Genomic DNA, 14353 nt, shown 5'->3' on the forward strand with positions numbered 1-14353 from the left:
TTGTTATTTTAGAAAGAAAATATTAGACTATTGTTATTTATAAGCATAATTATGAGCACAATATTTGTTTTAATATACTGCTGTACTTTTTTGAATGTATAGTTACCGCCTGCCAGCTGCTACTGCAAATTGAATTCTGTGCAAACAGATGCTGAAGCACAGTAGTCCTAAAACCCGACAGTGTGAAACAGCTTTTAATAAAGTAGTGGATTTAAAAGTATATGGGTGCGTTTTTTTTTATATTTGTAGCACAAAATTAAATAAGTATCAAGACTGTTAGAAATTATTAAAATGATTAATTACTAAAAAATATTGGTATCGACAACTGAAATTTCAGTCCAGTGACAAACTTAGTTCCAAAGCAAATAAAAAGCTTCTTATACTACAATTGCACGCTCGTTTGTTGCATTTTTCAAGTGGCGTGATGGTATCGTGCCATTGAAGCGACAGAGATAAATAGCTGGACTACTTCACAGCAGCGAGGACATTGCTGCAGGAAGAGGAAAAGACAATATATTCATGTGGGTTGTTGGACCACACACACACACGCACGCACACACACCTTCCACGCTGTATTGTGTTCCAAACCACTTCTCCCTGAGGGGACACTGGCCCTCATGTTCTGGTGACAACAGCATCAGGTTGGCTTTCTCGGGGGTGAGCAGGGACAGTGCTGCACCAATCACCTGCACACAAACACACACGCAGGGACAAATTTCAGTTTTTTCCGTGTGTAAATTTGTGTTGTTTATGCAGGAACAATCTCAGAATGCGGGAAGCAAGCAACTTTTATTCAAAGCTTCAATTTCACTTTCCATACAAAGCAATCTATCTGCACAAGAGGACACACACACACAGACAACAATGACTAGACTGAAAATACGTGTTTTTAAGCTGAAAGTGAAGTTGCTGACCTCTGGACTAAACTCAAACATCAGCTGGTCTCCTGTCAGAAAGTCCTCTTTGGGGAACAGCTGCATGTTCTCACAGATGTCCTCCACGTATTCTATGGGGTCAGTCTGCCAAACACAAAATGGAACACAGCTTTACGGTAAAACGCAACGAGTACACGTGACTCAAACTGAGCGAGCGGCAGAGAGCAATTCGGACCCTTACCTCCTCCTGATAACGGAACTCATTGGCCTCAATCCTTTGAATCTCTTCATATATCCTGATAGCAACAAAAGAAGGACAATTCCTTGTTTTATTGAATACACAGACACTCACACGTCAAAATAAATAAACCAAAGCACACACGGTCTAATTTGCTTTTCGTGTAGCTGGAAACTACCAAAACCGTGTTGTCTTTAGGGATGGTTACCAAATCCGGTACTTTTTTTTGGGGCACAGATTGAATTCCGCTGGTCATACCAGGCATTGATTGCCGTAAAGCAGGGGTGCCCATTACGTCGATCGCGATCGACTGGTCGATCTCGGAGGGTGTGTCAGTCGATCTCAAGCCAGGCATTAAAAAATATACATAAAAATGAGCAATCATCAATCATACCAAGACTTCACTTTCGTCAGTTGTTAGACATTCTCGGCACCCGAGGATCTTGTGAGATGACGCTGGCTGCTGCGAGCTCGTATTTAAGAAAAAAATCACTAACAGGGCGGACGCAGAGAAACACATTTTATTTCTAGAGACTCCGTACCTACTGTCAAAACTCTAAAGACCGACTGCACACTTCCTGTCTTCACCATAAAAGACCTGTTTCATCCTGCCTGTGCTAACAAAATAAGAGTCTCAGAAAGCTAGCGTGCACAAGCTAGCAAGCTACGGAGTTTGATGCCAATGTATCACTTGCTTGCCCACCCGCACACTCACTGACGTCACTCACCTGCTGCCAGACATTAAAGGGCCACACACATATGCTACTCTCATAACAAAGTGTTTAAAAACGAGTATGCAAGTTGGACAAATGAGATGCCAAATCCAACCACTTTCATGTGGTATTGGACAGAAAGGAGGACTTTATTTTTCCTCCATTTGAAAATGCGGACGTTATCAGCACCACTGTCTAATTCCAATCAATGCAAGTCATCAGAATCAGGTAATACACCAACTTATATTCTTGTCTTTATGAAAGAAAGGAATCTATATGTGTTAAACATGCTTGTATTATCATTAAACACCATTAACTTGTTAACAAAAATGCCTCTTTCATAAATAAATAAAAATAAATTATAAATAGGAATGAGGTAGATCTCCTCGACTTGGTCAATTGAAAAGTAGCTCGCCTGCAGAAAAAGTGTGAGCGCCCCTGCCGTAAAGCCTAACAGTGCCATGTTACTGTACCCGGGTTGCTCGTGACATCACACTTTAGCACAGGGGTCGGGAACCTTTTTGGCTGAGAGAGCCATTAAAGCCAAAAATTTTAAAGTGTATTACCGTGAGAGCCATATCATATTTTTTAACACTGAAAAAAAAAAATGTATGCATTTTTAAGTAAGACCAACATTTTTAGAGTATAATAAGTCTTATTTTTGTTTTATAACATTTTTATTCTGAAGCTAACCAATAATAAATAAAAAAAACTTCATACCATTGATGCAACTTCTTGAACAGGTGTGGTAGAAAACGGATGGATGGATTAAAATGCATGAGAATGTTTTATATTTTTAACGTTATTCTTAATACTTACTACCAGCGGAATTAGACAAAAAAATGTGTCTGAGGGCCGGTTTATCTGATTTTTAGAAACACTAATACAAAAACTCACAATAATGTCTGATTGAATGCTTAAAAAGTTATGAGAGACTGTCTTAAAAAACAGAATGGTATTACTGAACGAGACACCCAGAATGTACATGAAAATAAAGCATTTGGGATTTACAATATAAACTATGAACGATAAAACACTGAAAATTGACAACATATGAACGTCACACCACCTCTCGATCGACATATTTTACAATCAAACATCCATCCATCCATCCATTTTCTACCGCTTATTCCCTTTTTGGGGTCGCGGGGGGCGCTGGCGCCTATCTCAGCTACAATCGGGCGGAAGGCGGGGTACACCCTGGACAAGTCGCCACCTCATCGCAGGGCCAACACAGATAGACAACATTCACACTCACATTCACACACTAGGGCCGATTTAGTGTTGCCAATCAACCTATCCCCAGGTGCATGTCTTTGGAGGTGGGAGGAAGCCGGAGTACCCGGAGGGAACCCACGCTTTCACGGGGAGAACATGCGAACTCCACACAGAAAGATCCCGAGCCTGGATTTGAACCCAGGACTGCAGGAACTTCGTATTGTGAGGCAGACGCACTAACCCCTCTCCCACCGTGAAGCCCTACAAGCTGTGTTTATTGCATTTTTGTTACAATCAAACAATGCAACAGAAATGCAACAAACACAGCGAAATATGAAAGTGAAGGGTAAAAAAAAACCCACTTACAATCTGATACATCACTAAGCTTTAGAAATGTGTTGTAAAAATGTCTTTCCGCGTCTGTCCCTGACAACCGCATTTCAGCTTGACTGCTCTGGAAACACTCAGTGGAAACGCTCCCCACCCACAGTGCTTGGTGCCTCATCAATCAATCAATCAATGTTTACTTATATAGCCCTAAATCACTAGTGTCTCAAAGGGCTGCACAAACCACTACGACATCCTCGGTAGGCCCACATAAGGGCAAGGAAAACTCACACCCAGTGGGACGTCGGTGACAATGATGACTATGAGAACCTTGGAGAAGAGGAAAGCAATGGTTGTCGAGCGGGTCCAACATGATACTGTGAAAGTTCAATCCATAATGGATCCAACACAGTCGCGAGAGTCCAGTCCAAAGCGGATCCAACACAGCAGCGAGAGTCCCGTTCACACCGGAGCCAGCAGGAAACCATCCCAAGCGGAGGCGGATCAGCATCGCAGAGATGTCCCCAAGCCGATACACAGGCAAGCAGTACATGGCCACCGGATCGGACCGGACCCCCTCCACAAGGGAGAGTGGGACATAGAAGAAAAAGAAAAGAAACGGCAGATCAACTGGTCTAAAAAGGGAGTCTATTTAAAGGCTAGAGTATACAGATGAGTTTTAAGGTGAGACTTAAATGCTTCTACTGAGGTGGCATCTCGAACTGTTACCGGGAGGGCATTCCAGAGTACTGGAGCCCGAACGGAAAACGCTCTATAGCCCGCAGACTTTTTTTGGGCTTTGGGAATCACTAATAAGCCGGAGTCCTTTGAACGCAGATTTCTTGCCGGGACATATGGTGCAATACAATCGGCAAGATAGGATGGAGCTAGACCGTGTAGTATTTTATACGTAAGTAGTAAAACCTTAAAGTCACATCTTAAGTGCACAGGAAGCCAGTGCAGGTGAGCCAGTACAGGCGTAATGTGATCAAAATGTCTTGTTCTTGTCAAAAGTCTAGCAGCCGCATTTTGTACCAACTGTAATCTTTTAATGCTAGACATGGGGAGACCCGAAAATAATACGTTACAGTAGTCGAGGCGAGGCGTAACAAACGCATGGATAATGATCTCAGCGTCTTTAGTGGACAGAATGGAGCGAATTTTAGCGATATTACGGAGATGAAAGAAGGCCGTTTTAGTAACGCTTTTAATGTGTGACTGAAAGGAGAGAGTTGGGTCGAAGATAATACCCAGATTCTTTACCGTGTCGCCTTGTTTAATTGTTTGGTTGTCAAATGTTAGAGTTGTATCATTAAATAGAGGTCTGTGTCTAGCAGGACCGATAATCAGCATTTCCGTTTTTTTGGCGTTGAGTTGCAAAAAGTTAGCGGACATCCATTGTTTAATTTTATTAAGACACGCCTCCAGCTGACTACACTCAGTGGAAACGCTCCCCACCCACACTGCTTGGTGCCTCATCCGAGCTGCCGTGAATTAGATTACCACAGTAACAAATTAGATTAGCATAGTAACTAATTAGATTACCGTAGTAACTAGTGTATCATGCAAAAGAGCAGATTTCAACCATTGAAATACTTTGTATAGTTCAAGACTCGCAGTAATTTGAAAACATCACTGCACACCATAATGGCAGCTATAATTTCCATATTGAAGATCTAAAAAAAAAAAATTGGGGAATGTCCGGCGGGCCTGATTGAAAAGCATAACGGGCTGCAGGTGTGGTGTTAAGCAATGTCAGCTAAGATGTATCTGAGAGCCAGATGCAGTCATCAAAAGAGCCACATCTGGCTCTAGAGCCATAGGTTCCCTACCCCTGCTTTAGCACTTGCCGATTACTCAGCCAAACTACCTCTCGATAATGTTGCAATTGTCAATGCCCCAAAAAAAAAATTGTTTCAAAAAATGCTCCATTCTATAATGATAAATAAATAAATGGGTTGTACTTGTATAGCGCTTTTCTACCTTCAAGGTACTCAAAGCGCTTTGACACTACTTCCACATTTACCCATTCACACACACATTCACACACTGAGGGAGGGAGCTGCCATGCAAGGCGCCAACCAGCACCCATCAGGAGCAAGGGTGAAGTGTCTTGCTCAGGACACAACGGACGTGACGAGGTTGGTACTAGGTGGGATTTGAACCAGGGCCCCTTGAGTTGCGCACGGCCACTCTCCCACTGCGCCACGCCGTCCCAAGTGAAGTAATGCTTCACATTTAAAAAAATGCACTAGCTTGATGCTGATAAACATTGGCTTTGCCATTGCCATGCTACTGATGAGCATTAGCGATTTTATATGACGATTTCAACACCTCCAAATTTGTTAACTGAAACTACAACAAAGATGCACGTTTAAAATAAAACATCCGGTGCATAGTAAGTACACTACTTACAGTATTAACACTTTTAAAGGCCCAATAAAAAAACAAAACTAGCAAAGACTGAACTGACAAACCCAACAAAACACTACTGCCATCAAACTGTAATTGAGACTCACAAAATGTAAACATAGTACAAAATATACCAACTAGACAGCAGTTATCATCATCAGCTCTTTTTTTAATGTCGCGGCATGGCGTAGTGGGTACAGCGGCTGTGCCAGAAACTTGAGGGTTGCAGGTTCGCTTCCCACCTATTGACATCAAAGTCGCTGCCGTTGTGTCCTTGGGCAGGACACTTCACCCTTTGCCCTCGGTGCCGCTCACACCGGTGAATGAATGATGAGTGAATGATTGGTGGTGGTCGGAGGGGCCGTAGTCGCAAACTGGCAGCCACGCTTCCGTCAGTCCACCCCAGGGCAGCTGTGGCTACAGATCAATCAATCAATCAATGTTTATTTATATAGCCCCAAATCACAAATGTCTCAAAGGACTGCACAAATCATTACGACTACAACATCCTCGGAAGAACCCACAGAAGGGCAAGGAAAACTCACACCCAGTGGGCAGGGAGAATTCACATCCAGTAGGACGCCAGTGACAATGTTGACTATGAGAAACCTTGGAGAGGACCTCAGATGTGGGCAACCCCCCCCCCCCCTCTAGGGGACCGAAAGCAATGGATGTCGAGCGGGTCTAACATGATACTGTGAAAGTTCAATCCATAGTGGCTCCAACACAGCCGCGAAAGTTCAGTTCAAAGCGGATCCAAGACAGCAGCGAGAGTCCCGTCCACAGGAAACCATCTCGAGCGGAGGCGGATCAGCAGCGTAGAGATGTCCCCAATCGATACAGGCGAGCGGTCCATCCTGGGTCTCGACTCTGGACAGCTAGTACTTCATCCATGGTCATCGGACCGGACCCCCTCCACAAGGGAGGGGGGGACATAGGAGAAAGAAAAGAAGCGGCAGATCAACTGGTCTAAAAAGGAGGTCTATTTAAAGGCTAGAGTATACAAATGAGTTTTAAGGTGAGACTTAAATGCTTCTACTGAGGTGGCATCTCAAACTGTTACCGGGAGGGCATTCCAGAGTACTGGAGCCCGAACGGAAAACGCTCTATAGCCCGCAGACTTTTTTTGGGGCTCTAGGAATCACTAATGTAGCTTACCACCACCAGGTGTGAATGAATGATGGGTTCCCACTTCTCTGTGAGCGCTTTGAGTATCTAACAATAGAAAAGCGCGATATAAATCTAATACATTATTATTATTATTATTATAAAAACATAGATTTTCTTATCAAAAACAAAATTTATTAACACACACAAAAGTACCAAAAATTGGTATCGTTGACTACTGGAATGGGTTCTCAGGTGCCGGGAATTGGTACAGTAGCTATTAAAATGTAAGCGGTACCCATCCCTGGCTGTCTTGAAAAAAAAATGTTGACTCGAGACATGCAGGAAATGCAGGAGATCAAAGGTCTGCTATTAACTATTTTATCCAAGAGGAGACTGAGGGCAGCAAGAAAACGCAGCGCTGCAAAGTACAGGAATAGACCAAGCCGGTGCTTGTCAATTCCTTTTTGTCATGCCCCTCGTTTTTTTCTAAGCTTCAAATCTTTTTGACTCCTTTGCCACAAGCTCGGCCCGCCTATCTTTTGGCAGTTTCGCACAATCCTCTTTGCAGTACCTCTTAAGCTCCATCAGATTGGACGGAAAGTGTTGGTTTTCACCCAGGATGTCTCTGTACTTTTATCTTTTCATCGATCCTGACTTATGTCCCAGTTCTAGCCACTGGAAACAATTCCCCACAGCATGATGCTGCCACCAGCCTGCTTCACTGTAGAGATGGTATCGGCCTGGTTTCCTGACATGAAACATGATGCCTGACATTCACTCCAAAGAGTTTAAGCTTTCTCTCATCAGACTAGATACATTTTTTCCTCACGGTCTGAGAGTCTTTCAGGTGCATTTTGGCAAACGTTTTACTAAGAAATGACTTCTGTCCGGCCAGTCTACCATACAGGCCTGATTGGAGGTTTGCTGCAAAGATGGTTGTCCTTCTGGAAGGTTGTCCTCTTGCCAAAAAGGAATGCTGTAGTTCTGACGGAGTGACCATCGGGTTCTTGGTCACCGTCCTGACTAGACTAAGATGAATGCAGCAATGTACAGAGACACCCTAGATCAGGGGTAGGGAACCTATGGCTCTAGAGCCAGATGTGGCTCCTTTGATGACTGCATCTGGCTCTCAAGATAAATCTTAGCTGACATTGCTTAACACGATAATTATGAGTAATTCCGCTGGAATTCACAGTGCTAAAAATAACGTTCAAAATATAAAACATTCTCAATCCATCCGTTTCCTACCGCACCTGTTCAAGAAGTCGCATTAATGGTAAGAAGTATTTTATGTCATGAGGGGGGGTCGCAGCTTGCTGGGGGGTCGTTCTCCCAGGAAGGCAGACGGACTACTCGGGACATGGCATTTAGGTAAAAACGTGACTTAATTTAAAGATACAAACAAAAATCGCTCAAAGCGGAGGCATAACTTGGGCTAAGGAAGAAAGCTAACTTATAAACAGACTATGAACATACATCAAACAAAACTTACTTGGCATGGCATGAAGCACAAAACTATGGTAAGGCATGAAACAAGTCAGCACAGGGCAAGAAGAGATCACATTGACGCCAGGGCGACTGACTGGCAAAGACGAGCTTAAATATTGCCTCTTATTAGTGCTCGGGAAGCAGGTGAGAGGGCATTTTGTCCACCAGAGACAGGTGGACAAAATGAGTAACCAAGGAAACCAGACAAGGGAGTGGAAAAAAAAACAGGAACTTAAAGAGTCCAAAAGACAAACAGCACATGGCCAAACAAAAACATAATCAACAGACATGACATTTGATTTATTATTGGTTAGCTTCAGAATAACAATGTTATTAAAAAGAATAAATAAATAAATAAATAAATAAATGGGTTGTACTTGAATAGCGCTTTTCTACCTTCAAGGTACTCAAAGCGCTTTGACACTACTTCCACATTTACCCATTCACACACTGATGGAGGGAGCTGCCAAGCAAGGCGCCAACCAGCACCCATCAGGAGCAAGGGTGAAGTGTGCAAGTTACCCATGCCTTAGGCACTAATACACCCCCATACCATCACCGATGCTGGCTTTTGCAATTTGCGCCTAGAACAATCCGGATGATTCTTTTCCTCTTTGGTCCAGAGGACACGGCATCCACAGTTCTCAAAAACAATTTGAAATGTGGACTCGTCAGACCTCAGAACACTTTTACAATTTGCATCAGTCCATCTTAGATGAGCTCGGGCCCAGCGAAGCCGGCGGCGTTTCTGGGTGTTGTTGATAAATGATAAATGGGTTGTACTTGTATAGGGCTTTTCTACCTTCAAGGTACTCAAAGCGCTTTGACACTACTTCCACATTCACACACACATTCACACACTGATGGAGGGAGCTTCCATGCAAGGCGCCAACCAGCACCCATCAGGAGCAAGGGTGAAGTGTCTTGCTCAGGACACAACGGACGGAACGAGGTTGGTTCTAGGTGGGATTTGAACCAGTGACCCTCGGGTTGTGCACGGCCACTCTCCCACTGCGCCACGCCGTCCCTTATTATTCAATTATATACATGAAACAGATAAAATTCAGTCACACATGCTAAAAAACATGATATAAAATTGTAAGAGGCCAACTCTCCTGAGCAGTCAATAATGTCGTTTATAGCAAACAATAAGAGACTTATTATACTCTAAAAATGTTGGTCTTACTTAAAAATGTAGTTGTATTCAGTGTTAAAAAATATGATATGGCTCTCACGAAAATACATTTTGAAATATTTGGCTTTCATGGCTCTCTCAGCCAAAAAGGTTCCCGACCCCTGCCCTAGATGAAAATCAACACCTCCCATCCAACGTGATGGAGCTTGAGAGGTGGCATCATATTTAAAAAGACTTGAGGATATAATTGCTGCCAAAGGCGGCTCAAGAAAGCATTTAGAAATGTGTCTGAATACTTACGTCAGGGGTGTCAAACTCAAATACGGAGTGGGCCAAAATTTAAAACTGAACAAAGCCGCGGGCCAAGGTTGAACAAATTAACCTTTTAATAGGGACCCAAACAAGTTTTGCATTAAAGGAGATTAAAGACAATGCGTCCCAGCTACAACGGGGTTATAGTAACACAGATACGATTGTATATACGGCGGATACTGCAAATATCCAAAATAGTTTCTCTCGTTTTGATGAAATAACATTAGAAGGATTGTTACAACGTGTAAATGGAATAAAACAAACAACATGTTTACTTGACCCACTTCCTGGGAAACTTATCAAGGAGCTTTTTGTATTATTAGGTCCATCAGTGCTAAATATTATAAACTTATCACTTTCCTCGGGCACTGTTCCCGTTGCATTCAAAAAAGCGGTTATTCATCCTCTCCTTAAAAGACCTAACCTCGATCCTGACCTCATGGTAAACTACCGACCGGTGTCTCACCTTCCCTTTATTTCGAAAATCCTCGAAAAAATTGTTGCGGAGCAGCTAAATGAGCACTTAGCGTTTAACAATCTATGTGAAACCTTTCAATCCGGTTTCAGGGCAAATCACTCGACTGAGACAGCCCTCGCAAAATTGACTAATGATCTATTGCTAACGATGGACTCTGATGCGTCATCTATGTTGCTGCTCCTCGATCTTAGCGCTGCTTTCGATACCGTCGATCATAATATTTTATTAGAGCGTATCAAAATACGAATTGGTATGTCAGACTCAGCCCTGTCATGGTTTAACTCTTATCTTACTGATAGGATGCAGTGCGTCTCCTATAACAGTGTGACCTCGGACTATGTTAAGGTAACGTGTGGAGTTCCCCAGGGTTCGGTCCTTGGCCCTGTACTCTTCAGCATCTACATGCTGCCGTTAGGTGACGTCATACGCAAATACGGTATTAGCTTTCACTGTTATGCTGATGACACCCAACTCTACATGCCCCTAAAGCTGACCAACATGCCGGACTGTAGTCAGTTGGAAGCGTGTCTTAATGAAATTAAACAATGGATGTCCGCTAACTTTTTGCAACTTAATGCCAAAAAAAACGGAAATGCTGATTATCGGTCCTGCTAGACACCGACCTCTATTTAATAATACAACTTTAACATTTGACAACCAAATAATAAAACAAGGTGACTCTGTAAAAAATCTGGGTATTATCTTCGACCCAACTCTCTCCTTTGAGTCACACATTAAAAGCGTTACTAAAACGGCCTTCTTTCATCTCCGTAATATCGCTAAAATTCGCTCCATTTTGTCCACTAAAGACGCCGAGATCATTATCCATGCGTTTGTTACGTCTCGTCTCGATTACTGTAACGTATTATTTTCGGGTCTCCCCATGTCTAGCATTAAAAGATTACAGTTGGTACAAAATGCGGCTGCTAGACTTTTGACAAGAACAAGAAAGTTTGATCATATTACGCCTGTACTGGCTCACCTGCACTGGCTTCCTGTGCACTTAAGATGTGACTTTAAGGTTTTATTACTTACGTATAAAATACTACACGGTCTAGCTCCAGCCTATCTTGCCGATTGTATTGTACCGTATGTCCCGGCAAGAAATCTGCGTTCAAAAGACTCCGGCTTATTAGTGATTCCTAGAGCTCAAAAAAAGTCTGCGGGCTATAGAGCGTTTTCCGTTCGGGCTCCAGTACTCTGGAATGCCCTCCCGGTAACAGTTCGAGATGCTACCTCAGTAGAAGCATTTAAGTCTCATCTTAAAACTCATTTGTATACTCTAGCCTTTAAATAGACCTCCTTTTTAGACCAGTTGATCTGCCGCTTCTTTTCTTTCTCCTATGTCCCCCCCTCCCTTGTGGAGGGGGTCCGGTCCGATGACCATGGATGAAGTACTGACTGTCCAGAGTCGAGACCCAGGATGGACCGCTCGTCGGGACCCAGGATGGACCGCTCGCCTGTATCGGTTGGGGACATCTCTACGCTGCTGATCCGCTTCAGATGGTTTCCTGTGGACGGGACTCTCGCTGCTGTCTTGGAGCCACTATGGATTGAACTTTCACAGTATCATGTTGGACCCGCTCGACATCCATTGCTTTCGGTCCCCTAGAGGGGGGGGGTTGCCCACATCTGAGGTCCTCTCCAAGGTTTCTCATAGTCAGCATTGTCGCTGGCGTCCCACTGGATGTGAATTCTCCCTGCCCACTGGGTGTGAGTTTTCCTTGCCCTTTTGTGGGTTCTTCCGAGGATGTTGTAGTCGTAATGATTTGTGCAGTCCTTTGAGACATTTGTGATTTGGGGCTATATAAATAAACATTGATTGATGATTGATTAAATATTGAACAAGCGAGGCTTATATAACTTTATAGTGACATGCAAAATTGAGTTTCAAATAATAATAATAATTAAAAAATATCAATGGCATATCAAATAAACTTTATATACAAATTTAATGCCTCATTTCTATTTGCAGCCTTCTGAGGTAAATATCAAAATATATTGTAGCGTCCCGAAAGAGTTAGTGCTGCAAGAGTTTCTGGGTATTTGTTCTGTTATGTTTATGTTATGTTACAGTGCAGATGTTCTCCCAAAATGTGTTTGTCATTCTTGTTTGGTGTGAGTTCACAGTGTGGCGCATATTTGTAACAGTGTTAAAGTTGTTCATACGGCCACCCTCAGTGTGACCTGTATGGCTGTTGACCAAGTATGACTTGCATTCACTTATGTGTGTGTAATAGCCGCATATATCATGCGAGTGGGCCTGCACGCTGTTTGTATGGAGGAAATGCGGACGTGACGACAGGTTGTAGAGAATGTTACAGGAAGTGCCTTTAAGGCACGCCCTCAATATTGTTGTCCGGGTGGAAATCGGCAGAATGCTTGCCCCGGGAGATTTTCTGGAGGGGCACTGAACTTCGGGAGGATTGGCAAGTGTGAGAAATTGCGGTGTTACAGCAATAATAATGGTGGGCCAGCTGTAAAGTTAATTTGATATTGCCTCAAGGGCCAAATTAAATTACCCGGCGGGCCACATTTGGCCCGCGGGCCAGAGTTTGACACCCATGACTTACGTCCATGTCATTTTTGAGTTTTTTATTTTTAATAAATCTGCAAACTTTTCTACATTTTAGTTTTTTCTGTCAATATGGGGTGCTGAGTGTACATTAATGAGAAATAAATGATAAATGGGTTGTACTTGTATAGCGCTTTTCTACCTTCAAGGTACTCAAAGCGCTTTGACACTACTTCCACATTCACTCATTCACACACACATTCACACACTGATGGAGGGAGCTGCCATGCAAGGCGCTAACCAACACCCATCAGGAGCAAGGGTGAAGTGTCTTGCTCAAGGACACAACGGACGTGATGAGGTTGGTACTAGGTGGGGATTGAACCAGGGACCTTCGGGTTGCGCACGGCCACTCTTCCACTGGGCCACGCCGTAAAAAAAATTGATAAATATAATTAACTACTCTTATTCTAGCAAATGGCTGCAGTGAAACAAATGGTGGAAAATTTAAAGGGGTTTGAATACTTTCCGTGCCCACTGTGCTTTAATGTCTTTAATGTCCTTTGTGTTCTTTGATGTTTGATGTTTCCCTCTTACACACATGTGAGAGGGATGTGTACTATGGCTATGAGTTGTTGTTTTCCCTTGGCCTCAGTCTGCACCCCCACTCCAGGGCCTAGGCTAAGACCGATTTTTTTATTTTATTTTAATCTTTTATTCCCCCCCTGTTTACATCTTTTTTGTAAGGGGCGCTGGAAGCCGGCAGACCCGTCAGCGATCCTGTTCTGTCTCCCTGTAATGTTTGTCTGATCTTGAATGGGATTGTGCTGAAAATTCCTGAAGGAACTCTCCTGACGGAATAAATAAAGTACTATCTAATCTAATCTAATCTAATGTAACGTGTGTGCTATTGTTTGCTTAGCTGTTGTGTAGCTGCAAGCTTTTAGTAGCCTACCTCGATTACCTTTTGTAAAATACTTAAATAGGAAACATTTTGTGTGCGCTTATTGGAGGATATCGAGATGTTAACTGCCTGTCCAGCTTTGCAAAAGTAAATCCGCTGCAGGACCATTTTCATCTAAGTTTAGATGCAAGCTCATATAATTCAATTTTAGTGATATCGGAATAGGTTGATTGGCTACATTAAAATTGGCCCTAGTGTGTGAACGTGAGTGTGAATGTTGTCTGTCCATCTTTGTTAGCACTAAGGTTGGGCGATATGGCCTTTTATTAATATCTCAATATTTTTAGGCCATGTCACGATACACGACATATATCGCAATATTTTGCCTTAGCCTTGAATGAACACTTGATGCACATAATCACAGCAGTATGATGATTCTATGTGTCTACATTAAAACATTCTTCTTCATACTGCATTAATAAATGCTCATTTTAAACTTTCATGCAGAGAGGGAAACCACAATTTACCAAAACTGTATTAATTAAACAGTTATTAAGGAGTGGCAAAAACATTCATGTAAATTCCAAAACAGGAAGTGCAAGGTTGTCAGACATTTTAAAACAAGCTA

General features: G+C 42.8%; 1 protein-coding gene across 2 annotated transcripts in view; it reads right to left on the reverse strand.

The window, feature by feature from the left end:
• The window catches only part of LOC133550095 (nardilysin-like), a 158340-nt gene that overhangs the window by 75957 nt on the left and 68030 nt on the right, over window positions 1-14353 (reverse strand). For both annotated transcript variants that reach the window (XM_061896167.1, XM_061896166.1), the window contains exons 15-17: window positions 1117-1171; window positions 915-1019; window positions 563-686 (exon numbers count right to left, since the gene is read on the reverse strand). In XM_061896167.1, the coding sequence (XP_061752151.1) occupies window positions 563-686; window positions 915-1019; window positions 1117-1171 (284 nt within the window). The remainder of the gene's footprint in view (window positions 1-562; window positions 687-914; window positions 1020-1116; window positions 1172-14353) is intronic.

The sequence above is a fragment of the Nerophis ophidion genome, linkage group LG03, assembly GCF_033978795.1.
Source record: "Nerophis ophidion isolate RoL-2023_Sa linkage group LG03, RoL_Noph_v1.0, whole genome shotgun sequence".
In the NCBI taxonomy this organism is placed as follows: Eukaryota; Metazoa; Chordata; class Actinopteri; order Syngnathiformes; family Syngnathidae; genus Nerophis; species Nerophis ophidion.